At 40.8% G+C, this 27087-nt stretch overlaps 1 protein-coding gene across 3 annotated transcripts in view; it reads right to left on the bottom strand.

Moving 5' to 3' along the window:
- The window catches only part of LOC121278150 (AF4/FMR2 family member 1-like), a 137626-nt gene that overhangs the window by 44806 nt on the left and 65733 nt on the right, over positions 1-27087 (bottom strand). For all 3 annotated transcript variants that reach the window (XM_041188269.1, XM_041188278.1, XM_041188288.1), the window contains exons 4-5: positions 8061-8105; positions 84-170 (exon numbers count right to left, since the gene is read on the bottom strand). In XM_041188269.1, coding sequence (XP_041044203.1) covers positions 84-170; positions 8061-8105 — 132 coding nt within the window. The remainder of the gene's footprint in view (positions 1-83; positions 171-8060; positions 8106-27087) is intronic.

The raw sequence follows: 27087 nt of genomic DNA, 5'->3' as shown, positions 1-27087 counted from the left end.
AATTTAAATAACTCCAGCAAACACAATTTCACACAAAATGCTGTGGATTAGTTCTATTTACCCAATTGACATTCCTTACGCACCTTGTTTTGAAAAGGAAATTTGGATGACTCTGTTGTACTAGGTGTTTGGATGGCAGTCAGAGGAGGCGGCCATGATTGCGTCATTTCCTGTCAAGACACCCAAAACAAGTCAATCATGAACTTATCCCATCTCATAGTTGAGGGGAATCCCAAGTAACAAAAGAAATCAATTTAATGTTAGAGACTGCAATGCAAGGTAAATATACGGATAATATAGACATGGGGTGGCAACACAATGGGAACCTTTCCATAAGTGAATCAGGAACTAATTAAGCATTCCAGACAAAAAGCAACAGTGAAGGGGGACTTTATTAAACTGCAGAGGAACTGCATATTTATATGCTGTAGACAGAAAGCCAGGGTTAGGGTGCTCATGAGTCATGTAAGCCTTCGTGGCTGGCTAAGAGTGGTCTGGCAGGGGCCTGTTGATAGGCTGCGATTCCCCTGCCGCCTATTGGATGTGGCTTGGTTAGAAACTGGTGGCAATATTACAGTGCAACATACCGTTGGGGAATATTGTTGAGAAAAAGACATGTTGCTGAAGCTTTTCGTCTTGCACTTAATCAGAACAATTGCAAGAATACCAAATTTCAAATGATCACCACAATTTGTGCTTCAGGAAAAAAGGGTGCTGACTGGTTGGCAAGTTGATTCTAATTGATTGCATTAATTTTTGAATTACCCAGGAGCTTGGGGTGTCTATTGTTCCCTGGCGCTTCCTCCATGGCAACGCTTCGGCTAGAGTCAGCTTGCCAATCAATCAGTACCCTTTTCTCCTGTAGCATAAACTATCGTAATCATTTGAAATTTGGCGATCTTGCATTTGTCCTGACGAGGGCAAAACAAAAAGCTTTGCAACATGTCTCTTTTTTGTAACATTCAAGTTCTGTACTCCAAGCGACTGTTTGTATACTATTAGTGAAAAAATAGACAAATACAATGGGAAATGTTTAAATGTTATAAAGCAAGTTTGTCAGAAAAGAAAGCAAGCAAAGAAATACAATTTACTTTTCTTAATGCAAAGTTTTTAAGTCAAATTGTGAGCATTAACTACCCACTTTTCTGTTTTACTTATGATGCTCAATTCAAGGTTATGGGTAAATCACTGAAGTTTAAAAAATGATTTTAGATCAGCAGACTGCACTTAAGATCCTGAAGCACCTGCAGAATGTCAACATTGCACAAAATTAAATCAATAGTATAGAAACCTACAAAAATTTAGTCTCTCATAACATTAAAATTAGTTATTTACGCATCATTGAAGTCAATGGAAATGAAATTTAGGAAAAGAAGCAGCTGAACCAATATCGTCCATTTTCCATCATCATCACAAGTCAAAATCACCCCAATGTGCATGGCAGCCTAACGGCTATGGCACTGGACTAGCAACATAAAGGTCACAAGTTCAAATTCTACCAGAGTGAGAAGTGAAAATTAATTTTGAGCTAGCACCACAAAAATAACCACGAAAGCTTTCAGGTCATTAAAATTGCTGACGTTCTACAGAGTGTCTAGGAAGCCACTCAAGTTTTAAAAGGTCTGTTACCACAAAGCATTGAACCGTTGTCGCCTATACCCTGAGAAATAATTTAAAAATATAAGCAGCATATATCTGCATTTTCTAACAAAACCAATGACTAGATATATCCTTTTCATAAAGGATGAAAATAGTTTTATTGCTCATTCAATCTAGATTGGTTACCAGATCAGCAAACGGCTTCAGATGTCAGAATGGCTGCTATAGGCTTCTAGGACATCTGTGAATTGAACTTGTATGGGCACATTGTGCTTTAACCAGGTCACTTTTATAAAGCTTGGGTCAAAAAGGAGAAAAATCATAACCTTTAGTCATTATACTACACATACTGATGATATGACACACATTCATTCAGCAAGGCAGAAAGGATTTAAATGGTTAATATACTAAAACAAACTGGGTTTAAGCATCAAAGTAGACTTTAGTTTCTAGAGAAAGATAATTTGATCTACTGAGCTCTTAATTCTTTTGTTTACTGAACAAACACTAGCCACTTCCTGAAACATAATGTTCCTATGTGTTGCTCAGAAAGTGGTCCAAGTTTAAAAGGCAGGGTATCCTAGTTTACAATTTCCTACAAACCATGTCCTCCATCGTAAACCACTGGTTGCGTTTCAGTGCAACTCTGTACTCTGAATAGCTCTTCTCTAGCCATTTTGCCTAATATGAAAACATACTTAACCCTTGCTTTTTCTTGAGAAGTTACCACATTAATCTACAATGCCTTTGTCTTTTAGATGAGAGCCAAAAATGAAGGGCACTCTTCTGGTTCAGGTGTATATGAAAGATCTCAGGGTAGAGCTTGGACACAATGGGCAATCTGGCCACATATTGTGCTCAAAATTCTGTTAGTTTTCTAAATTGATCTTATGCTTAAGTTTCGGCTCAAACTCATTTGCAAAATCACAATTTTAAAATATCCCACCAACCAGTGCAATCTCACAGCGATTTAAAATGCAACTATTTAGTTTTCCCTTGGCGTTAAAAAAATTCCTTGATCTATGTAAGAGTGGTAAGCTAGTTTAAAAAAAAACTGGAAATAAATTGACAAAACTAGAGATCCATTTATTAATTTAATTGGTGAACAGCTTAGTAAATTCAATACTAAAGAAACCTCTTGAATGTTTTCTTTAAAAACTTGCCTCAAAACTTGCACCTGAGAAAAAGCTTCTTTTTTAACAGCCATCTCAAAGTTGCAAAACGGAAACTCAGTGTAGAGGCTGGCATCTCAAAGTTTTGGCACTCACCATTCCCACCCTTCTGAGGTCCTGTATCTCCCTAGTGCACTATCTCCAGGTTGAAGAGATCACATTTCTGCTGGTGATTTCCTTGCCCACTTTCATTCACACCTCCTTGGTGTGAGAGGTTGTCTTCTTCAACCCATCCTTAGAGTGAGGGACCCAGGGAGCAGCCTTCCCAGGTCTCCTTGCCATTCCGACCTCAAAAATCCATGTCCTGCTGAGTCATTCCTATCCCAAACCAGCATTCCTTTAATTAGAAATCCTTTCTTTGACAGATTCAGCACATCATCTTCCACAATTGATCAGGGAAACCAGAAATGGGAAGTTAATGCCATACTTCACTTAAAGAGCATCAGCAAAGCCTGCGCCAGTCGTTGGCACATTCCAAACACACTTATAGGGCAGAATTTTCCCCCTGTTGGGGGGAAGTTGATGGGTGGGCGCGTAGAGGCGCGCTTCCGATCGGAGGCACGGCATCATTTTACATGGGCGGGTCAATTAAGGCCCACCCAGCATGATGTCCGCAGGGAAGCACCCTGTGTGGGCGGGGGGAATACCTAAAGTCAAGAGTGCGCTTTATCGCGCATGCGCATGAAAGAGCGCATTCATCTCCCTGAGGCTAAGTGCTGCCTCAGGGAGATCGGCTCTACTTTCAACAATATTAAAAATAGACAAAAAAACATTCCCTTACATGTCCCCTCATGTGACAATGTCACATGAGTTGGGACATGTTCATAATTTCCATAACAACTTTATTAAAATTTTTAAAACCCTACATGAAACCTCATCCTGCCGGTGGATGAGGTTTCATGTTTTTTCTAGTTGCCGCTGGGGCTCCCGGCCTGCCCACCAACCTTATGGTTGGACGGGCAGGTCCTTTAATTGCTTAACAAAAACAAAAATACCTGGAAAAAAACTCAGCAAGTCTGGCAGCATCTACAGAGAGGAGCACAGTTAACGTTTCGAGTCCGAATGATCCTTCAACAGAACTAAGTAAAAATAGAAGAGAGGTGAAATATAAGTTGGTTTATGGGGGGCGGGGGGGGAACAAGAAGAGCTGGATAGAGTGCCAGTGATAGGTGGAGATAACCAAAAGATATCACAGACAAAAACAAAAGAGGTGTTGAAGGTGGTGAATGTGCTAATTAAGGGTAGAAAGCAGGACGAGCAAGGTACAGATAGCCCTAGTGGGGGTTAGGGTGGGGGGGGAAGGGATCGAAATAGGCTAAAAGACAGAGATAAAACAATGGATGGAAATAGATTTAAAAATAATGGAAATAGGTTGGAAAAGAAAAATCTATAAAATTATTAGAAAAAACAAAAAGGAGGAGAAAATCAGAAAGGGGGTGGGGATGGAGGAGAGAGTGCATGATCTAAAATTGTTGAACTCAACATTGAATCCGGAAGGCTGTAAAGTGCCTAGTCAGAAGATGAGGTGCTGCTGTTCCTCCAGTTTGCATTGAGCTTCACTGGAACAATGCAGCAGGCCAAGGACGGATATGTGGGCTTGACAGCAGGGTGGAGAGTTGAAATGGCAAGTGACAGGGAGGTCTGGGTAATGCTTGTGGACAGACCGAAGGTGTTCTGCAAAATGGTCACCCAGTCTGCGTTTGGTCTCTCCAATGTAGAGGAAACCACATTGGGAGCAACGAATGCAGTAGACTAAGTTGAGGGAAGTGCAAGTGAAATGCTGCTTCACTTGAAAGGAGTGTTTGGGCCCTTGGACGGTGAGGAGAGGGGAAGTAAAGGGGCAGGTGTAACACCTTCTGCAGTTGCATGAGAAGGTGCCGTGGGAGGGGGTTGAGGTGTAGGGGGTAATGGAGGAGTGGACCAGGGTGTCCCAGAGAGAACGATAATGATCCCTGCTGGGGGTTGGGGGGGGGGGGGGTGAAGGGAAGATGCGTTTGGTGGTGGCATCATGCTGGAGTTGGCAGAAATGGCGGAGGATGATCCTTTGAATGCGGAGGCTGGTGGGGTGATAAGTGAGGACAAGGGAGACCCTATCATGTTTCTGGGAGGGAAGAGAAGGCGTGAGGGCGGATGCGCGGGAGATGGGCCGGACGCGGTTGAGGGCCTTGTCAACCACCATGAGTGAAAAACCTCGGTTAAGGAAGGAGGAGGACATGTCAGAGGAACTGTTTTTGAAAGTGGCATCCTCAGAACAGATGCAACGGAAGCGAAGGAATTGAGATGGAAGCGGGGTGTGAGGAGCTGTAGTCGAGGTAGCTATGGGAGTCGGTAGGCTTGTAATGGATATCGGTGGACAGTCTATCACCAGAAATTGAGACAGAGAGGTCAAGGAAGGGAAGGGAAGTGTCAGAAATGGACCATGTGAAAATGATGGAGGGGTGGAAATTGGAAGCAAAATTAATAAGTTTTTCCAGGTCCAGACGAGAGCATGAAGCAGCACCGAAGTAATCATCGATGTACCGGAGAAAGAGCTGTGGGAGGGGGCCGGAGAAGGACTGGAACAAGGAATGTTCCACATACCCTAGAAAGAGACAGGCATAGCTGGGGCCCATGTGGGTACCCATAGCCACACCTTTTATTTGGAGGAAGTGAGAGGAGTTTAAGGAAAAATTGTTCAGTGTGAGATCAAGTTCAGCCAGACAGAGGCAAGTAATGTGGATGGGGATTGTTCGGGCCTCTGTTCGAGGAAGAAGCGGAGAGCCCTCAGACCATCCCGGTGGGGGATGGAGGTGTAGAGGGATTGGACATCCATGGTGAAGAGGAGGAGGTTGGGGCCAGGGAACTGGAAATTGTTGATATGATGTAGGGTGTCAGAGGAATCACAGATGTAGGTGGGTAGGGACTGGACAAGGGGAGAGAGAATGGAGTCAAGATAGCAAGAAATGAGTTCCGTGGGGCAGGAACAGGCTAACACGATCAGTCTGCCTGGACAGTCCTGTTTGTGGATTTTGGGTAGGAGGTAGAAGCGGACCGTTCGAGGTTGGGAGACTATCAGGTTGGAAGCTATGGAAGGAAGATCTCCAGAGGAGATGAGGTCGGTAACAGTCCTGGAAACAATGGCTTGATGTTCAGTGGTGGGGTCATGGTCCAGGGACAGGTAGGAGGAAGTGTCTGCGAGTTGATGCTCAGCCTCTACGAGGTAGAGGTCAGCGCGCCAGACAACAATAGCACCACCCTTGTCAGCGGGTTTGATGACGATGCAAATGCCTTTAATTGCTTAACTGATCCTGTCAATGGCCTCAATTGGCCACTGACAGGTCGGTGGGTGCGCAGCTGATTTCGCTGCGCCCCCGCCTTCCTGAAAATTTAAATGGGGCGGGGTGATGTCGGGAGTTCCGTCTGATGTCACCATGTGTCATTTTACGCGTCGGCGAGCGGTCCCTGCCCTTGCTCGCCGACAGTAAAATCCTGCCCATAGTCCTTGCCGAAATGGCAGGAGCAAGTTCAGAAAATTCCACGCAATGTCTCATTTCACAAATAAGCTATTACTTGTGAAGCACTTGGAATGTCCTAATTATTTGATAAAAAGCTACAAAAATGCACATTTTCGCATGCAAAAGTAATTTCCTTCAGAGCTTTTAGTATGCAAAGAACCAGGTTTCTGCTTGCTGTCCAAAGAGCGAATAAACTTGCATGGCAGCCCTCACATTCTCAGTGCTGCACAACCAATGCTTGAAGTTAAACATTGCTGTAATGTAGGGAAATGTGCCAGCCCATTTGCATACAACAAAGCCCCACACAAATAGCAACAGGATTAATGACTCAATAATCTCTTTCAGTGATGCTGGTAGAGATAAATATTGGCCAGGACGCCAGGGAACCTTTCCCTGCTCTTCTTCGAAATAGCTTCCGAGAGCTTTTACATTGATCTGAGAAAGCAGACGAATGGCACCTCCGATGGTGCAACATTCCCTTTGCACGGCACTGCATCGGAGTATCATTTTAAATTGTGCTCAAGCGTCCAGTAAGAGTCTTGAACACACAGTCTTCCGACTCAGAGATGAGGATTCTACCACTGAGCCAAATCTGACAGACAATGTGAATTCAGAAAAAAATTGGTACATTTAGGTACCAAGTAAATGTAGATATGGAGACACACAGAAAACTTTAATTCAGGAATTTCTTGCTGTAACTTTATTAAAATTGATTTCTTTGAAACTTCCTTTGGCACATTGATGACATGCTCAAGACATTGCCGGCAATGACTAAAATAAATGAGTCACACTGTGGTGTCAATAGTAAGCAAGGCTACCTCTACCAGCTAAATCTTGTACCAATTTTGCTTTGTCAACTGCAACGAAACTAGAGCCATCAAAAAGGGCTTTTATTAACCTAGTTTGGACAATCTGCTACACAATTCTGCTGGTTGTTTTCAGTGTTCCGTGGATAGGAAAGTGGCACAGCACACTCCATACTCTGTACATGCATGGAGTTCTGCCATAAAGGCTGCTCCCATCACTCCCCAGACAGAGGTGAGCAAACAGTACGATACAAATGGTGCCAGTACCATACTGGCAAAAGCAGCATAACTGTAATATAAATGGTTTGTTCACTCAATCTTATCACAGTTGGAAGCTCAGTAGCTTTTCCAAAGTAGTTTATTGCTTCTGAACAAAGGTCGTCAGCGATCACCTTTTGGAACAAAATACTAAAATAAAACATTGCAATTTCTTTAAAAAAAAACAATGCCGGCATCTAGTGCAAATTTATGGACTTGTAATGGCGGAAACAAAAACAACAAATTGTTTGAAATGGTACATGGTGACCTAGGGAACTTTGATATTTTTCTACCATTCTAGTCATTAAACAAACAGATCCTTGAATCAATAGGCTTCAAGTCCTAAAACCAATCCATGAAAGATGCCTTTTTAAAAAAAAAGTAATAAGCATTAAGCTCACATCAGTGCAGTTACTGCCAAATATTTTCTGAATGGGTTTTGTTGTAACTTTTACTTAGTTTATTTAGAATACATTGCTTAGTACTACATACAAAAATGCACACTAGAATTTGTGATGGGCAATTTAGCACGAACATGACTGCCACTGAGAACTTTTAACTGAACATCTAGGCCTGGGGTAGAGTATATACTACAGCATTCATTCTGTAATTGGTCTGAAAACTTATTAAAGTGCGTTGGTACAGTATCAAATTACCCTTATCTGTAACAGCCCAACATAAATCCAATACAGCACTCAAAAATGTAAGTGTAGTGCAAAGTCAGACCTCACCTTTAGGATTTCTTCTACACAGTTGGCTTCATTTGATAATGTTTCCTGCAAGATAGGAAAAAAATACAGTATTCAGTAAAATACTGAAAAAAGATCACATCAAGTAGTCAGTAAAATAAACCCTTTTGTAATGAAATAATGTCTGATAAAAATGAGTAAATTCAGCAAATTTTAAGCAACATCATTTTAATTGAACACAAGCCAATTGGTTAAATAGTGCAAAGCAACTGTTTTACAGCCACAGGAATATTTGGAAGCCTCAACAACTTTTGATCATTATTTTTACCAGGCCTGGCATTGTAAAATAAAAATTGAAAAGTGATGCGAATGACAGTTCCTATCATCTGGTATGCCCTTCAATTTCGCCCTCATTGGCAAAAGTATCAGAGACACAGCCCAAACGTCATTTGAGTCTCATTAAATACACAGGAGCAGATTGGGGGCTTGTTGGCTAGTTTGTCAACTGACCACATATACTGTTTAAATGACATCAGATGGACTCACATTGAGATTTGTGTGGATCATTTCAGAGATAATCATGATTCTTTAGCACAAGTCCCACTTCCTGAATTGCCAGTGGCAAGTTAAATAGCTAACGGGCACTCCTTTTGTAACAGCAAAACCCAGTCTAGGAGCATTAATTCTACGTCATTTAGCAGGGGTTAGCGTTAAGAGTAGGGGTTAGACATCAGCTGCATGAGGTGAGTGAAGAACATGCAGAAAATGGGACAATGTCTTTGAATGCAAATTTTTCACCAGCACTTCAAAAACTTTTTATTTCTGTTAAAACTTCCAGTTTATTTGCAGATAAGTTTGGCAAAACAAAAGTCATTTTGTCATATGTTCCTCATCTTGTTTCAAATCCTTACCAGTGTCCAATTCCCTAACACAATACATGGGAAGCAGTAATTATCAACCAGGGTTGAGGAATGATGAAAGATCTTAAAATTAATTGAGCATTAGAACCAGACTATCTCAATCATGCATTCTGAAGCGCTGTTTTATGAACTGTCTATCAAGCAATTGTAAATTACAAATATTGTACTATATGCAAAGAGCCTTCTGAACATCTGATGCTACATTTAATAAACATAATCTATGTACCAATTCTTACTTTAATTTACACAGTAAACAAGTCTCAAAGTGGAGTTTTTCCATCCACCTGATAGAAGCCATCAACTTTTTGAACAATCTTTTACTAAATAACCAGGTTTATCAGAGTTTATCTTTATCTCAAGGGCATTGAAGTTGAGGAGTTGTTTTTGCCCTGTGAAACAAACACATTGGTAAAGACACATCTGAAACCTTAATCCTGGATCACCTAAATTCAAATAGAGCATTAATGCATTGAAGAGAGTCCAGGGAGTGACAGCCAAGGTAATTCCAAAAGTTGGGAGCACAAGATTAAGAAGCCATTAGAACTGTATTGATAGCCATTTACTAAAGGAACATTAAGACCAGAGATGATTTATGTCTTGCCCGTAAAATGGTGAAAGCAATAGATGATACAAGTGAGGGGGAGGCAGCAGCGGTGGGGGGTGGGGGAGGGGTGGTGGGAAGAGTGGCGGAGATGGCCCAAGGAAGGCGCAGAGACAGTGGGTAGCTTGGAGCGATGGGTAAAGGAGAGGAGAGTGACAAAAGAGTCACAGAATTTGCTACATAAGGGGTGTGTGTGTGGGAGGGTGTGTGTGTGTGTGTGTGTGTGTGTGTGTGGGAGGGTGTGTGTGGGAGGGTGTGTGTGGGAGGGTGTGTGTGGGAGGGTGTGTGTGGTTTTGACAATTGTGGGGAATAAAAACTTAAAAAAAAACATTAAATGTTATTTCAGTAAAATTCTACTTCTAAAGAGGAACAATGGAGCAAAGGCAGTGTGCTTGGTGGAGTGTATTAAGAGTTCTGCACAATGAGTCATTAAATCATGAATGCAATCCACTATACTATTCTGTTCCTGATTGGAGAGCATTAACCCTACTGGAATACTCTTGTGCACCGCTGTAATGCTACTTTTATAGTAAGTTTCTGTTATACAGAAATAGTTCAAACTAAAGTAGGTCTATTCATTGAGTGTCCGGACTATGGTTCACCTGATTGATACTCCAAGACAAATTCCATCTTTGTAACCAGTGGTTACAATGAAAAACTGCTCATGTACAGCTACTTGACAGTAGTGATTGCACCTCCCATCCCTGGCTGCAAGACCAGCGCTGGGATTTGAGAAAGCTCCAGAGAGGGCAAGTGATAAGACAGCCAGGCAGTTGGCCTGAATAGATGTTTGAATGACCAATCTGCATGTGGGCAGAAGCAATTATGGCTGCGGTTTACACTGCTAATGTTCAAATTCCTATGACAGAGAAAAGAAAAACCTTTAAAACGTTTATATAACACTGCTGCTGGGGCTGCACCATTAGGTAAAAAGCACCAAATCACAACTTTGTGACTACCTAGTGGTTTCCATTTTTCTACTAAACGTGCACACATTATCTGGCGACGCTACTAACAAAATGAAAGCAGTTTTACTAACTGAGAAACTACTTTAGGTGACACCTGCATGTAAACAATACCTGGTCAAGTACAATATTCATTCAGGAGTACCTACCTAGACTCCTCTCAAAATAAGAATAGTAAGCAGACTAGACCGTGTTTTTCAAAATGCAAGCTGACCATTTAATGCCTTTCTGAAAACAAAAAGAATCAGAGACAGAAAACACAGAGAAAGACAACGAGAAACTATTTAATGCTTAGTTACCTTAAAATCTGGCAGCTGATTCTGAAAATACCCAACTGGCATTTTATACTGTGACATTTATTTAAGGTCTAGTTACCTTATTCTGATTTTGGCATAAAGCAGCATTTGGAAAGAATGGCAAGCAATTACGTTGCAGCTGGAAAATCCATGGGGGGGATAGCCTCGGAGAAGCTACAAAACTCTGCTGGGAGTAATGTAACAAAAACAGCAGCATGACATCATTGACAAGTATATGGCATAGCAAAGGCAGGAAGATCCTGGGAGTCTTGACTTGTTTACTCTCGGGTACAGTACTTCTAGCTTGAAATGAACACAAGAACTAGGGACAAGAGTAGGCCATTCAGCTCCTTGAGCATGCATTCAATAAGATCACGGCTGGTCTGATTGTGGCCTCAACTTCACTTGCCTGTCTGTCCCCAATAACCCTCGACTCCCTTGGTGATCAAAAATGTTATCTAACTCAGCCTTGAATATATTCGATTACCCAGCCTCCACTGCTCACTGGGGAAGTGAATTCCAGACTAATGACCCTCTGAGAAAAACAAATTCTCATCTCCGTCTTAAATGGGAGACCCCAAATTTTTAAACAATGGCCCCTAATTCTAGATACCCTCACAAGGGGAAATATCCTCTCATTCTCCACCGTCAGGTCCCTTCAGGATCTTACATGTTTCAATAAGATCACCTCTTTCTCCTAAACTCCAATGGACATAGATCCATGAGCTCAACTTTTCCCCGTAAGCTAACCCCTTCAACCCAGGAATCAATCATGCGAACCTTTTTGAACTGCTTCTAATGCAATTATATACTTTCTTAAGTAAGGAGACCAAATCTGCACAGCAGTACATCTGATACATAGCAAATACTGCAGCTCAGTGACCACTCAATGCCCAAGTCTCAGTGGTTTGTCAGTCATTATTGTGAGCAATAGTTCCACCTTAGAAAGAAAAAAGGAAAGAGAGCCTATAAGTCTATATTCACAATGCAAACCAAGCCTAATAACTTAAGCCAATACTGTAGCACTAACAATAGCCATAGAAGACCATACAAATATATAATAGGAGATAGATAACAACTGAATTGTTCATCATCTTAAGTTCTTTACTGCTGGCACTGGGTACTTTGTTTTTTCTAAGTTCCTCTCCAATATGTTCTAGTGAGTCTTGAAGAGTCCAATATTGGCTTTATCTGACATGCATGCACATTGACATTCACTTTACAGGAGGGGGAATTAGATAAAGATCAGGAGTTGCAAACTCCAGCTGATTTTCCATTTGCTGTAGTCACAAAAGACAACCTTGTTCTTCTAGCTGATTTTAGCCATAATGCAGCCCTGGCTAAAAGCAGCTAGAAGAACAGAGTTGTATTTATCTAGTGACTTCTTTACCTTGAAGATGTGCTGCATAATCAAAGTACTTTTTGAAGAATATATCACAGAAACCAAATTGCACAAAACAATGTATCACAAATTGCAATGAATGAAATGGACAGATAACTAGCTATAAGGTGTTATACAAATGCAAGTCACAGTTTTTCTTTTTCAAGTAGTAACATGGGATCTTTTACATCCACCTGAACAGGTAGTAGGGACTCGATTTAAGGGCTCTTCTGAAAGAGAGCATCTCTAAACATTATGTCACTCCCTCAGTTGAGTAAAATTAATGAGAAAATGTGGTGGGCTTTTATTAGTTTTATTAAAGTTTCAGTTATTGGTGACAATAATCTAACTGGATTTGGTTATGTTTTATGTGTCTTTTGAAGAGGAGTTGAAAACATTCCGGATGGAACAGCTGTGTGCTGATGATACAGATATTAAATTATATCAGTCTCCACTTAATTCCAAGCATTGATATTACAGCACTCTCTCTGTACCTGAGCAAAACTGTATATAACCAACAAACTACTTCAGTAAAGAGGGGGATTCAAATGGGCTGGTTTTGGTTTTGTACGCATTCCAATATTTAGAGGCTGCTTGGTCTGTACAGGGTAAGCAACTGGATTCAACATGTCCAGGCTTAATCAAGCTGGGATAGAGGACGGATGGGATGAAAAAAAAACACACAGCCCAATGCGCACTTCTGCCCGGCAAACACACCTCCAAGTGGAGATGTGAACACCAGCTCAGGGTACCTTTCAACGGTCATCAGCCTAAATTTTAATCCTGATCCCCAATGGTGGGTGTGAAAGATAGGGATCAAGCAACTTGGCCCCATTCTTGCTCAATTAGAATCCAAAGTTGAATCAGGCTTCTCCAAAAAACAGGCAGGGGCCTTATCAACATTTCAGTCATGATCGGTGCCATAATTTAAATTTAATAGTGAGCGAGGGGGAAACCTGAAATGTCTGCTACCAGACAGCTGATCTGAGACAGGAAGCGCTGACTGGCCTAGATCAGCGTTAACAATCAGCTGTATTCAGTACTGACTGTGGGCCAGAACTAGGAGTGATACCCCCGCCGACCTCACAAGGAAGACTTTAGGATCTCTCAGTCAGGATTGTTACCCCGATGTTCTCTCTACACGCACCCCCAGCCCCCATGCACATGTCTGCTCATTCCACTGGAGGCCTGGAACTTCCATACACCCTGGTTGTGACCTCCTGCCATAAGCTTAGCTTTCTGCCTATTGACCAGGAGCCCATCAATTTGGCTGACTGTCAGGCAAGAGTCTGTGTCTTTATTACTGAACTAAGGCCCCGCCATTAAAGATCAGCAGGGCCTCCACATCACCAGACTTGCTGGATTTTCCCCATGCTCCCCTGCACACTCCATTCTAATACCAGGACCATTAACTCTTTCTCTCTCCACAGATTCTATCTGACTTCCTGAATATTTTCCAGCATTTTGTTTTTATTTCAGATTTCCAGCATCCATAGAATTTTGCATTAATTTTTAAAAAGTCTTCACATTGGCCGGCTATAACATTTGTTCAGTTGTTAAAATATGTGAACATATGGACTCTTAAATGAATTCACTAGAGCTGAGGGAGTTGCAGAAGTGGGGTGGGGGCCAGGAGAATGGCAAGCATTAGTAACTGGCTTGTTCTTGGTTTCATTGGTAAAAAGGGCATCCCTACAGCGTTGTCAACATTGGGGAATGTTAGGAGTGTCACGTAGAATCAAAAATAATTGTTTACTTGCATTTAGTTACATGGAATTGTGTGTTTACTTCTAACGGAGAATGATAAATGGGTTGCGTTTCTTCCCAAACAGAATGAGAGTCTCCCTCCAAATGGTAAGAGCAATTAAAGCATTGGTTTTGAAATATATCAGAGTCTCCAGTGCTCCAGCTTTCCAAATCTATATTATTCGGCATCCAGTACCGGATGAGCAGAAATTTCTCCCAATTAAACACTGGGAAGATTAAAGCCATGGGCTTCGAGCCCTGCTACAAACTCCTTGCTCTAGCTACCAACTCTATCCCCCTCCCTTGCAACTGTCATATTCGGCCCCCAAGGTGAGCTCTTGACTACATATTCGTACCGTCACAATGATCACCAATTTTCAGTTCCATACCATTCAACTCTGCCCCTGCCTCAGCTCATCTGCAGTTGAAACCCTCAAGTCTCTACTTGACTATTCCAACACACTCCTGGCTGACATCCCACATGTTACCCTCTGTAAGTTTGTAATTAATCACGCCAAGTCCATTCACCCATCAATCCTGTGCTCATTGACCTACACTGGCTCCAAGTTAAGAGACACATCAAATTTAAAATTTTCATCCTTGGTTTTCAAGTCCCTCACCCCTCCATATCTCTGTAATCTTCTCCAGTCTCACAACTCTGATGTCTGCACTCATCTAATTCTGGCCTTTTAAGCATCCCTGATTTTAGTTTCTCCACCACTGATGGCAGGCATTCAGCTGCCTAGATCCCAAGCTCTAGAATTCCCTCCCTAAACCTCTCTGCACCTCTCTCTTTCCTCCTTTAAGACTCTCCTTAAAATCTACCTCTTTTGGCCATTCGCCCCAATGTATATATTTCATGTCAAATTCTGTTTTATAGTGCTCCTGTGAAGCAACTTGGGACACTTCATTAGGATAAAGGCACTATATAAATACAGACTGATGTTTCGTCATCTCATTGCTCCTGTGTAAGCAGTGTCCACGTAGTAGTTTGAAGTCTGAAATTTGGGGTTTAATTTCTGGTCACTGGACGTATCCCAATCACAGAATAGTACAACACAGAATGAGGCCATTCAGCCCATCGGGTCTTCACCAGCTGAACAGAGAAAGCCCATTGCGGCAGTAAGCAGGAGGTCCAAAGGCAGAAACGTTGCATCATTCACCTGACAAGAGATGCTGATAGCAAGAACAATGAAAGTGTACAACAAATAGCATGATTTGAAAAATGTAAATGAGCAGACATGATCTTGGCGTCCAAAAACAACCACCATTAAAAGGTGGCAGGGCTAGTTGATATAAAGTGGTTCAAACAGCACACAGGTCACTTCTGTTTGCACCTGAGCTGAAGTAGGTCGATAAGCTGGGTACGATAATATAAGAATATCATGGCTCAGAAAGGGAACAGAGGTTACCAAGATGGTACCAGGATTGAGGAATTTAGGAGACATTGGAAAAGTTATGGCTGTTCTCCTTGGAGAAAAGAAGGTTAAGAGGTGTCCTAAGAAAGTTTTCAAGCGGAGAAGTTTTGATATATGGAGAAATGTTATTTTCTCTGACAGGTGAGTCAATAGCCAAAGGCCATAGGTTGAAAATCATTGGCAAGAGATCTAAAGGGGAGCTGTTGGAATCTGGAGTACTTTATTTTAAAAAGGTACTGGGAAGCTGATTCCACAGATAATCATGATGGAGTTGGGCAGGTACTTAAGAATAATTCACAGGGTTACAGGCAAAAAAGTGAGGGTGTGGGACTAAGCATGATTGCTCTTTCAAAGCGCCAGCACAGGCATGATGGACCAAAAGGCTCCCTTCTGTACTGCACACTTCTACGATTCCGTGAACAGATAAATGTCATATGGTTGGCTCTATTTACTCTCAGCCACACTCAGTGCAATTCTGCAGCATAAATGAGGTTACACTGACCTACAGCCCTAACTTCATATCCTGTTCAGTAAGTGGCATAACAAGAGCTACAGAAAATGTTAACATCCCATTCATAAAAAACAACGCTTCAAATGATGAAGACTATATACAGGATAATCCCAGTGAAAATCAGTCAGCTGCTCCAAGGGAATTTTATGTGGAAACTGAAAATATTTTGCTGCGGTGAATTTTACCAGTAACCATGCTAAATTACAGCAATTCAATCATGTGTGCCAGTTTGTTTAAGCATGTCGCAGTGAAATATATAAATTTCTGTCAACAGGAAGTGGATTTAAAGTAAAATGAGTAACATTGTTACATGAGTGCCACACAAGTGCCATTCCAACAAGACAGAATGTCACCATCTCTCCATGACATCATCTGAATCACTGAATCTTCTATCATCAAACATCCTGGGGGTTATCATTGACCAGAAACTGAACTGGACCAGCCATATAAATACTGTGGCTACAAAAGCAGGTCACAGGCTGGGAGATCTTTGACAAGTAATTCACCTCCTGATTCCCCAAAGCTTGACCACCTCTACAAGACACAAGCCTGGAGTGTGATGGAACACTCTCCCTTTGCCTGGATGAGTGCATCCTCAACAACACAAGAGGCTCAATACCATCCAGGACAAAGCAGCCGCTTGATTGGTACCCCATCCACCACCTTAAACATTCACTCTCACTACCACAAATGCACAGTGGTGGCAGAGTGCACCATATACAAGACGCATTGCAACAACTCGTCAAGGCTCCTTCAACAGCACCTTCCAAACCTATTATCTTTACTACCTAGAAGAACAAGGACAGCTAATACATGAGAACACCACCACCTGCAAGTTTCCCTCAAAGCCACACACCATCCTAACTTGGAACCATATCACTGTTCCTTCACAGTCGCTGGGTCAGAATCACGGAACTTTCTTCCTAACAGTATTGTGGGTGTATTTATCTACAAGGAATGCAGTATTCCAAGAAGGCAGCTCCACTACATTCTCAGGGGGAATGAGGGACAGGCAATAAATTCTGGCCTTCCAAGTGATGCCCACATCTCGTGAACAAATAAAAAAATACACACTGAAAATGGTAGACACCCAAAATATATTTTTCAAAAAACACACCTAGAATATTAACCACCCTTTTCTCTTTACTGATCCTGATGGATATGTATTTTCAGCACTTTTGTTCTTAGCTCTGTTGGAAAGAACTAATGCATTTGGGCTGTGCGCGTGCATAAATAGGGCTGTAAATACTGAACTCTGCTTGAGTAATCCTCATACTTACACAACATACTAGTTTGGCATTGCATTGGGAAACCCTGCAGCTTTAGACAATGGATATGTATATCAAAGTTACATTTTGAATAATCTTTGTTTACCACAATATGAATGGCAAGTATAAGACACTAAACAAAAGACAGTACTAAGACAATTCACAAACATCCTAGAGAAAGATGCTGTAAAAGCACAGCCATTTGAAAGAAAGGCTGAACTCTTACTGCAGATAGGGGGCGCATTTCCATAGCAAAACATACCCATAGAAACATGGCTGATGGGCCATTGTCGTAGCCAAGTAATTTCCTGCTCTTTTTGTACAGCCCTGGTCAGTTTTTAAATCAATATCGGTAGCTTGAGTTCTTTGTATTTGTTGCCACAGTGGTAATCCAAACAAGAAAGGCTTTTAAATCCCTCCCGGTGTACTCCTACAAGAAGCCATATGTGCTTCCAGGCAGGCTGCTTGCTGATAATATCCTAAATAACAAAGGCTGCCTACCTCAAAAAAGGACTGAGCTAGTGAAACTGGCATCTGGTCAAAAAAAGTTGCTCAACAGTTTTCTTCAAGTTGTCAACTGGTTTCATTGGATTCATTTTACAAAGCCAGTTTTCAAATCTCAATATCTGAGAAATGGTCCTGTGTACACTTTTTGTCTCCACCCTCAGCCTCCCCCTTATGAGCTTTCGTTGCAAAGATCTTTAATAAGCTTTAATCTGTCAACCACACCTGTGTGCTTTTGGGTGGCAATTCCGTTCCAGTTATGACTAATTCCTAGTTTACACAAGTATGCTAACAGCATGTCAAAATAAAAATTTAAAGCCTCAAAATCGTTATTCCCCCAATTTTTAGGCCACATTACTCATAGTGCAAGTCACCAGGCAATCAGTATTTCCAGATCCGACTCCTGCAGCCATTTTCTTTGTTTCCAAATGCCAGTGGAGTAGTTTCAGTTGTAGTTTTCATCATCTGCTAAAGTCTCCCCATGGTGCCAACATTCCAGTGAAGAGTGAAATCTTCATTTGAGACACCTTCCTTCAATCAGGCTGTTACAGTCAATAACAGCAATGGTTCTCATTGACTCATGTGGAGCATAAACACTGGCATAGATCAGTTGGACCAAATAGCATGTTTGTGTTCTGGTGCATTCCATGCAATTCTATGCCTTCTGAAGTGGCCTAACCAAGGCATTCGGTTGCATTAAACTGCGATCAGCGATTCAAAAAAGCAGCTCACCCCAATCCTCTCAGGGCAACTGGGGTGGGCAATAAATGAATGTTGCCAGCAACACCCACATGCTGAGAATGAAAAAAAAGGATTTGATTTCTGTCTCTTTGATGTGCGCATTTAAACAGGAATGATTGCCTTTGCCCATAAAACCAACAAACTTTGGTGATTTTAGAAATATATAATTAGAGCTGCAAATTACTTGTTGCCAAATGGATTTCACAGGTGCAGTCACTTCATTGAACTGCCTATGTGAAGGTGTCAGATGACTGTCAGTATAAATCATTCTAGATAAAAACCAAGTTAATATATTAATTTCCATAGTCCCTAGTCAAGTGGCCTTGCACAGTGTGAACTTGTTTTGTGATTATACTTCATTTTGCAGCAAATGGGAGCTGAAGAACTGAGCACCCTCCCTCCATTTGTCATGAGAACTGATTTGAAAATCATGCAGTTTAACTTATCGAACATCACTGATTTTCTGAAAGTAAAATGTCTCAGATTTATCCTGACTGTGTGGGAGAATCAGTCAAACGGAGGTATTTTAAAATCAGGTTTCTGCCCCTGCCACAGTACTGAAATAGCAATCAAGGTCACAAATGACATCCCATGTGACTGTGACAAAGATAAACTTTCCCTCCGTTTCCTTCTCGATCCATCTGCAGCCTTTCTTGCAGTGGACCACATCATCCTCCTCCAACTCTGTACTGTCGACCAGCTGGGTAGGACTGCTCTTATATGGTTCCATTCTTATGTAGTCAAAGCCAGAGAGTCACTTGCAATGGTTTTTCTTGCTGCTCCTGCATCATTACCTCTGGTGTTCCCCAAGGATCTATCCTTGGCCCCCTCATATTTCTCAACCACATGCTGCCTCTTGGCAACATCATCCAAAGGCATGGCATTAATTTTCAAATGTACATCGATTACACAGATCAAACTCACCACCACCTCACTCTCGACTCTTGCAATGTAGTTAAATTATCAGACTGCGTATCTGACATCCGATATTGGAAGAACAGGAATTTCCTCCAATTAATATTGGTAAAGCTGAAGTCATTGTTTCCAGTCCCTGCTCCAAACTCTGTTCCCTAACTACCGACTCTATCCTTCTCCCTGGCAACAGTCCGAGATTAAGCCAGTGTGTTTGCAACCTTGGTGTTATATTTGATTATGAGATGAAGGCCTGACCTCATTCTTGTCATTTCTAAGGCGCCTCCATGACTCAACTTTGCCCTGTCTCATTTACTGCTGAAACCCTCATCCATGCTTTCCTTACCTCTAGCCTCAACTATTCCAACACACTCCTGGCTGATCTCCCACATGCTGCCCTCTGTAAACTTGAGGTCATCAAAAACTCTGCTGTTCGTGTCTCAACTCGCAGCAAGTCTTATTCCCCTATCACCCCTGTGCTTGCTGAACTACATTGGCTCCCAGTCAAGAAATGTCTTGATTTTAAAATTCTCATCCTAGTTTTCAAATCCCTCCAAGGCCTTGTCCCTCCCTATCTCCTCAAACCCCACAATAATCAATCAGAGATTTCTATGCTCCTCTAATTCTGGCCTCTCGAGCATCCCCAATCATAATTACTCCACCATTGGTGTCTTCAGTTGTCTTGGACCTAAGTTCTGGGATTCCCTCCCTAAACCTCTCCGCATCTCTACCTCACTTTCCTCCTATAAAACACCTCTTAAAACCTACATCTTTGACTAAGCTTGTGGTCAACTGACCTAATATCTACATGGCTTGGTGTCATCCTTTGTTTTATAATGCTCCTGTGAAGTGCCTTGGAATGTTTCATGATGTAGTTACTGTTGGTACAATGCAACCTCCCTTCCGCCATTAAGTAAAATCTTGCAGTAAGTGCAATGTGAAGCTAAATCTTAAAAAAAGCTACAAAATCTACATACAGCTTTTTAAAAAACAACTTTTCTCCTTTTTGCAACATTTTACAATGATAGAACATGTATTTTATCATGAGCAGTTGATAAAACTGATGCCCAAGCACTTAACTGAAAAAGGCAATAAAAGTGTGTCAAGGTGAAGAACTGGAGGATTTTCACATTCATTACTGATGACAACCATGCATGTTTCATCATGGTTACCGCTGAGAAATCTCCTCCGCAGTACAAATACAGTGGTTTTACTAGTACGAGGGCAAAGCCTAGAATACACAAAGCTAATTTCAAAGCCGCATCTTAAAGCGGCTGTCTTAGAAATCCTCATTTCACCACAGCCTTCAACTATGCTTCTTTGTACAACTTTAACAATGAAATTGCACCAAGTTTTGATTTATATAAAAATACATCCTGCAAATCTAGCAATATCTCTGCTTAGTTTCGTAATAAAAACAAAACTATGCTCATTAATCAGCAGGGTTAGAGCAGTCCAAAAGTCTGTCCTATTACTCTGTAATAGTGACTGTAATTTGCAGTTGCGTTCAGAACAGACTATTTAGGACATTTTAAGCAAATGCTACCTGGGTGTGGATCAGATAGCTGAATATACTGTAGTCTGTCTAAACTTGTTTGAGCAGTTTGAGCAGAATGATGCAAACATTGGCAAAACAGATGAACTATGTGTGGTGAAGAGCAATACAAAGGCAAAGGACAGCTAGAAGTAATGCTTAATGAGTATGCTCCCTCACACTGGAACACCACTTCAAAACAGAAACCAGTATGGTCTTGGAGAGTTGGTCTCTTTTGTGACCTTCAATGCAAATATGTCAGCAGATGCCTGGAGGAAATCATAAAAAAGCACTTAAAATATTTAATGAAAAGAAATGCATGTCCAGAAATACAAATATCATTGTGCATTTGTGCACAAATTGGTTGTTGTGTTTCCTACATTATAACAGTGACTGACTATGCTTCAAAAGTTATTCATTCAATAGTTGGAAAGTGCTTTGGGGTGACCTGAAGTTCTCTTTTCTAAAGTCTGTTCCCGCAGATTTCTTCACAACCTGTGCACTGAGCTTTTAGACCACAACAAAAATATGAAAAAATGCCTGCAACTTAAAAGTGCATCACTGCTCTATTGAATGATGGAGCTACAACTGAGAGTTCACTGCACCAACAATTATTTGAATGTTTGCCAGGTTAATAGTGCATAAAACTGTTTGCAGATAAAAATGAGTTTATTTCATTCAACATTCGTGGCAATAAATACCAGATTGGATGATGATGCATTTCTAACATCACTTGTTCACAGCAATTGCAGACACAGACAAAATCCAATCAATGCAAGAATGCTGTACTATACAATGCAATAATAACTGCTAGTCAGAAAATATTTTGTGTACATGGTGGGTTCACTAATCCCTAAAAAAGTGTCTGACTTTAAAGTGAAGGGTGTATTGTACGTTCACTCCTTCCAGAAGATACTAAAATAGCTCTTGCACATTCCTGCAGTACTCCAAAGTAGCTGACACAGCAAGCCCGTGGAGAGCTGCAGGCTATTCATCTGTCTCAAAGCTATAAGCAAAAACATCAAGGTAAAAGGGTGACTCGTTTTAATTTTTTTTAAAAAACGTATAGTTTTAAATGGTCAAATTGTAATTGGCAAAATTGGAATAATGACAAGCCTACAATGTTCACCAATTGCTCCTCCACATTTATAACAAAAGTTGTATTAACACTGAAGTATTGAAAACAGTTTGAAGAGATTCAGGATTAAATAGATAGTTATGTATCTAAACTTGCTGGAATGCTATTGTCAGAAAGGCAGCTTTCTAAATTTCTGTACCAAAAGATCATAAAAAGATTTCTTGCTCATCCCTTAATAATCTGCATCACCAAGTCCTAAAGTAATATCCTTTGATACCAATTGTTCACTGAGTCACTGTGAGGTCAGTCACACAGATCATTCTTGTCAGCAACTGCAGATTTATAAAATGGTAATGCACGACCTCTGTGCTGCACAAGTAGCATGAAACGGAGACAAAGCTAGCATTAATTAAATAGCTACGGCCTGAGGGATGAGGGATTAGACACTGGATCATTTCAAGCAAGAAACTCCCAACTGTTCTTTTCCAGAGGAAGGGAAGTAGTACAATCTGGTTAGACCTTAAAAAACAAGGTCAAAGTCACACACCTTCTAGACAGAAAAAGGAAAAGAAAGGATAGCCTAGATGACGAGATTTAAAACAGTAACCTATCTATAATAGATGCCTTCAAACAATCCAAAATTGCATCAACAGAATCTAAACTCAGCTTGTGTCATTAAATGTTTTATAAATCCATTAATGATTCGCTAGGGGAAATTCGCATTTTGGCTTAGTCCTTGTGAGCAATCAGGACATCATCTACAATTTAGAATTAATGGGCCTTATAGAGGCCATCATGTGATCAACTTTGAGGTTCTCTGGCAATTGGTGTCAGCAGGAACCAAAACCAAAAGTTAATGTAGCATAAGGGTGTTTGGCATAGCAAGGGTTAATGTGGGGCTGGAGAACAGTACTGCCAACAGCATGATGTAGAGAGACACATGCAGTAGACAAAACTGTGGAGAGACTCGAGTAAAGGTCAGCATGAAATTAGCTCTAATTTTGGGCTATACTTTGTACGTATGTATATAGTTGTGCGATACCAATAAACACCACTTTTCAACCTTACAAGCCTCTGAACCTCTTTGTAAGACCTACTGAAAAAACCCTTGCAACACTTACCATTTCAAGAAAGTAAAATTTAATGGAATTAGAAGCAAATTAAAAATGTTAAATGGAATGGACCACTGACAGGGAATCAGGTAGGGCAACATTTAAAACTTTTAAGAACTGTAATATATAAATGTATAGGAGCAAGGTAAGTACATACATAAAACTCAAATGTAAAGCAAGTAACCAGTCTCTAAAATGGCATACGGCAAACTAGAATGACAATATGTAGAAGTACATACTATACAAAGTCTACTGGGAAAATGAGAGGGACAAAAACTTGGGTAAGAATATAAGAAAGCTTTACAATTGTTTATAAGGTACTATAATTGAAATATGGCAAGAAATAGAACACAAGACATTAAGTAATATAATAAAGCTTGTTTTTATAACATGACTGCAAGTGAGGATAGGAAGTTGGATATTTAAAAATTATTGGTATTATTAAAGATAATTATTAACTAATTTAATTATACCTACTATGTTCCAGAAGTGTTTACCAGGGAGAATAATATCAATTCAACAAGTATCACAGATTCTTTGGAAATCAGCGAGGAGGTGGTACTTGATAAGTTAAATAGGACTGAAGACCAATATATCTTCTTTGGTCCAGATAACATACATCTTAGACTGCTGAAGGAGACTTGGAGGAAGTCTGCCAAACTCTGTAGTAAATGAGATTCATTGTGGTACTGGAGAGATTCGAAAGCTAGCAAATTTAGTACCTGTATTTTAAAAAGGAGAACAAATCTGACACAAATAACTATAGACCCATTAACCTTATGTCACTTCAGAGTAATAAAAACCATAGTTAAGTAAATGTACTAAGTGGCAGGTCGGAAGAGCACTGAGCAACAAAGGGTATGGATTTAGGAGCATAAGATTCTGCTCAATGTCTCCTCCATTTAAGGATATTATGAAAACAATCAGTGGAGTCTCTACAATGTTATTCATTTAGACTTTAACAAAGTCCCATATGTAAGGCTATCAAATAAACTAAAACCAATGGGTACCCAGGGAAGAATGCAGGACAAGACTTTGGATAAAAGATATAGGAGACAATTCAGAAATGGTTTTTCAGAGCAGGGGTCAGCGATGAGCAGAGTCAGATCATAGACTCCTGTTGTTTCTGATTTCCATAAAACTAACTAGATACAGAAAATAAAGCTTGATAAATTTGCTGACAGTAATGACATAGTAAGTGCTGTAGGGATAGAAGATATAATTAAACTTCTGCAAAAGAATCTAGATCTGTTGTTCAGCTGGGCAGATAAATAGGAAATGACATTTAATACTGACAAGTGCTAAGTTTTACCTATTGGACAAAGAATGACCAGACATACAGGCACAATGAAGGATGTAAAATTAATACAGGGCAGCTATGAAAGCAGCCTGGGAGTTATATAACTCTGATATCAAGGCAATATTCAATTGCAAAGGAGAACAGAACACTGGACTATCTAGCCAGTACAGTGGGGTGTAAGCCCAGAGGTTACACTGAGGTTTTACAATGCTTTGTTATATTTCAGTTAGAATACTGCACACAGTTCTGGTCAATCTTTAAAAAACAAAGGACATGCATGACTATGAAAGACATGCATGACTATGAAAGAGTGCACTAAAGAGCAACAAAAGCATTTCAAAAGTTAAAGGGGTTGAGTTATGAGATAATATCAGAGGTTAAGCTTACAGTCCAGAGATGAGGTGGGGTAAGGAAATTCTTAGAGGAATCTAAAGTATTTAGTGAACCCAGACTATCAACTCAAGGTCAGTCAAGGCAGTAGAATAAAAAGAAAAAAATGAACTTAAATTACCAGGAAGTGTGTGTTCAGGGCAGATCGTTCTCAATTGGCAACTAACATTTAGAATGTTCTGCCAGGTAGTGGAATCAGGACATTTTCTTGTCCTTGTCTTAAGTTAACACTTTGACAGCAGTGACATATGGAAATTTGACACTTTTAGAATATTTAAATAAAATCACTGATCCTGTGTTGCCATCAGAGAGTTGTGTTCAAAGGGGATGTGGATCAAACCTACAATGTTATAGCTCCCATCAGCATCCTGCACTTCTTTTGCTTAAAGGATTGGTGTATGTTAACCCTAGAGTAGCACAGCTACAGTTGGTAAAGATCTTGCCCAATCTGAACTTGAGTTACACTTACCAGGAAGATCCCAAGTTCAAACAGCAACTTGCATGGTGTTAGATTATAAGATGGTGAAGAAAGCATGTGGAATGAGTTCCTTTATTGGTTGAGATATTGAATACAAGAGCAGGGATGCAATGCTGGATCTGTATAAAATGCTGGTTAGGCCACAGCTGGAATTTTGTGTACAGTTCTGGTCACCACATTACAGGAAGGGCATAATTGCGCTGGAAAGAGTACAGAGGAGATTTACGATAATGTTGCCAGGGCTTGAAAATTGCAGCTGAGGAAAGATTGGATAGGCTAGGGTTGCTTTCCTTAGAACAGAGAAGGCTGAGGGGCGACCTAATGGAGGTGTACAAGATTGTCAGGGGCCAATTACCAGGGGACATAGATTGGTAGGAAGATTAGAGGAGACATGAGGAAATATTTCTTCACCCAGAGGGTGGTGGGTGTTTGAAATTCACTGCCTGGTTTGGTGATGGAGGCAGAAACACTCATTTAAAAGGCACCTGGATCTGCACCTGAAGTGCTGTAGCCTGCAAGGCTATGGACCAGGTGCTGGAAGGTGGGAATAATTTGTGTGGCTAGTTTTCAAAAAAACTTTTTCTTTTTTGGCTGGCACAGATACGATGGGCTGAATGGTCTCTTTCTGTGCCGTAACTTTTCTATGCTTTCTATTACCTTAAGCTGGAGGAGTGGTAAGGGCAGCACAATTGACATAGTACCTGTGTGGCAGTGAGGGTGCAATGAAAACACTGCCAGGCTTCCTGGTTCTGAAAACTAGCCAGGTGCTCCTGGTATATGGATACAGGGTTGGGCTGAACCATCATGCCTCCTGCTGATATTGACTCAACACAAACATCAAAAAAGGCACAGTCGCAGGAGGTACCAAAGGCCCCCCAGATATCAATGGAAAAGAATGGTTAACACTAATGGCAGAAGTAATACAGGGATCAACCCCACTCACAAACAGAAGTGTATTACAATGGGACATATCAAATGGCATTGTTTTGTGGTGGTCCAATGGATTTTAGAAGCTAATATTTCTGCATCTATTTCAGGTGAATAATTCTGTGGTTTGTTGGTTCACAAACACCTTCTGTCACTGAATCTTCATAGTTAAATGTACAGTTGAGGGAGAGGATGGTAAATACTCACTTTTGTTTCAAATTGGACCAGAATTCCACACGCTATGTTGCCTTGGTGAATACAGTCCCACCTTTGTAGAACCACTCATGCAGACTGAATGGCAGGAACCAGTTCTACACTTCAGTCAAATGTAACTGGCTTAACACCTCGACTTTCTACAATCTGTAGTGGCATGCGGATTACCTGTATGTTTCAAAAATCTCAATGTACACCTGAGCAGGGTCAGACACTTTTAATTGATTTTATTCCCTTCCCAAGTCTCCATTCATCATGTGTTGGAATCATGCAATGGTATTGCTGGAAAACCTCATCTGCCCATCACCCAATGTCTACACACTGCCACAACACCCCGCACCATCCACCATCCCCACACACCGTTAGCAGGAAGCAAATTAGGAGCAAAAACCTTGACTGATCTTTCCTTCCTAAATGGCTTCAACAGTTCTGACAACAATCCCAGCTGATCCAACTCTCTCTTTCAGAACAAGAATCAAAACTGGAATTATTTGGGCTTATGACTTAACATCAATTCAGCAGTGCAGTTTTCCAGTGATTTTGATTTGTTGTTTTTAATCATCTTCGCCCACATTACAACAGTGTTTACAATTCAGAAGTTCTTCATTAGCTGTGAAGTGCTTTGGGATGCCATGAAGTCATGAAAAGATATGTATAATTCAGCTTGTTCATTGCTTCTTTCCTTCCTATCAATTTAAAAAGCCAGTAGGAGTTAAAAAAAATGAGCATAAAGCTATCAGATTTATGATAGCTAATCAAATAGTTTACTAGCAT

Source organism: Carcharodon carcharias, chromosome 1, assembly GCF_017639515.1.
Source record: "Carcharodon carcharias isolate sCarCar2 chromosome 1, sCarCar2.pri, whole genome shotgun sequence".
Taxonomy (NCBI): Eukaryota; Metazoa; Chordata; class Chondrichthyes; order Lamniformes; family Lamnidae; genus Carcharodon; species Carcharodon carcharias.
Note: the sequence above shows the minus strand (reverse complement) of the source record. Positions and strands in the feature narration are given on the sequence as shown.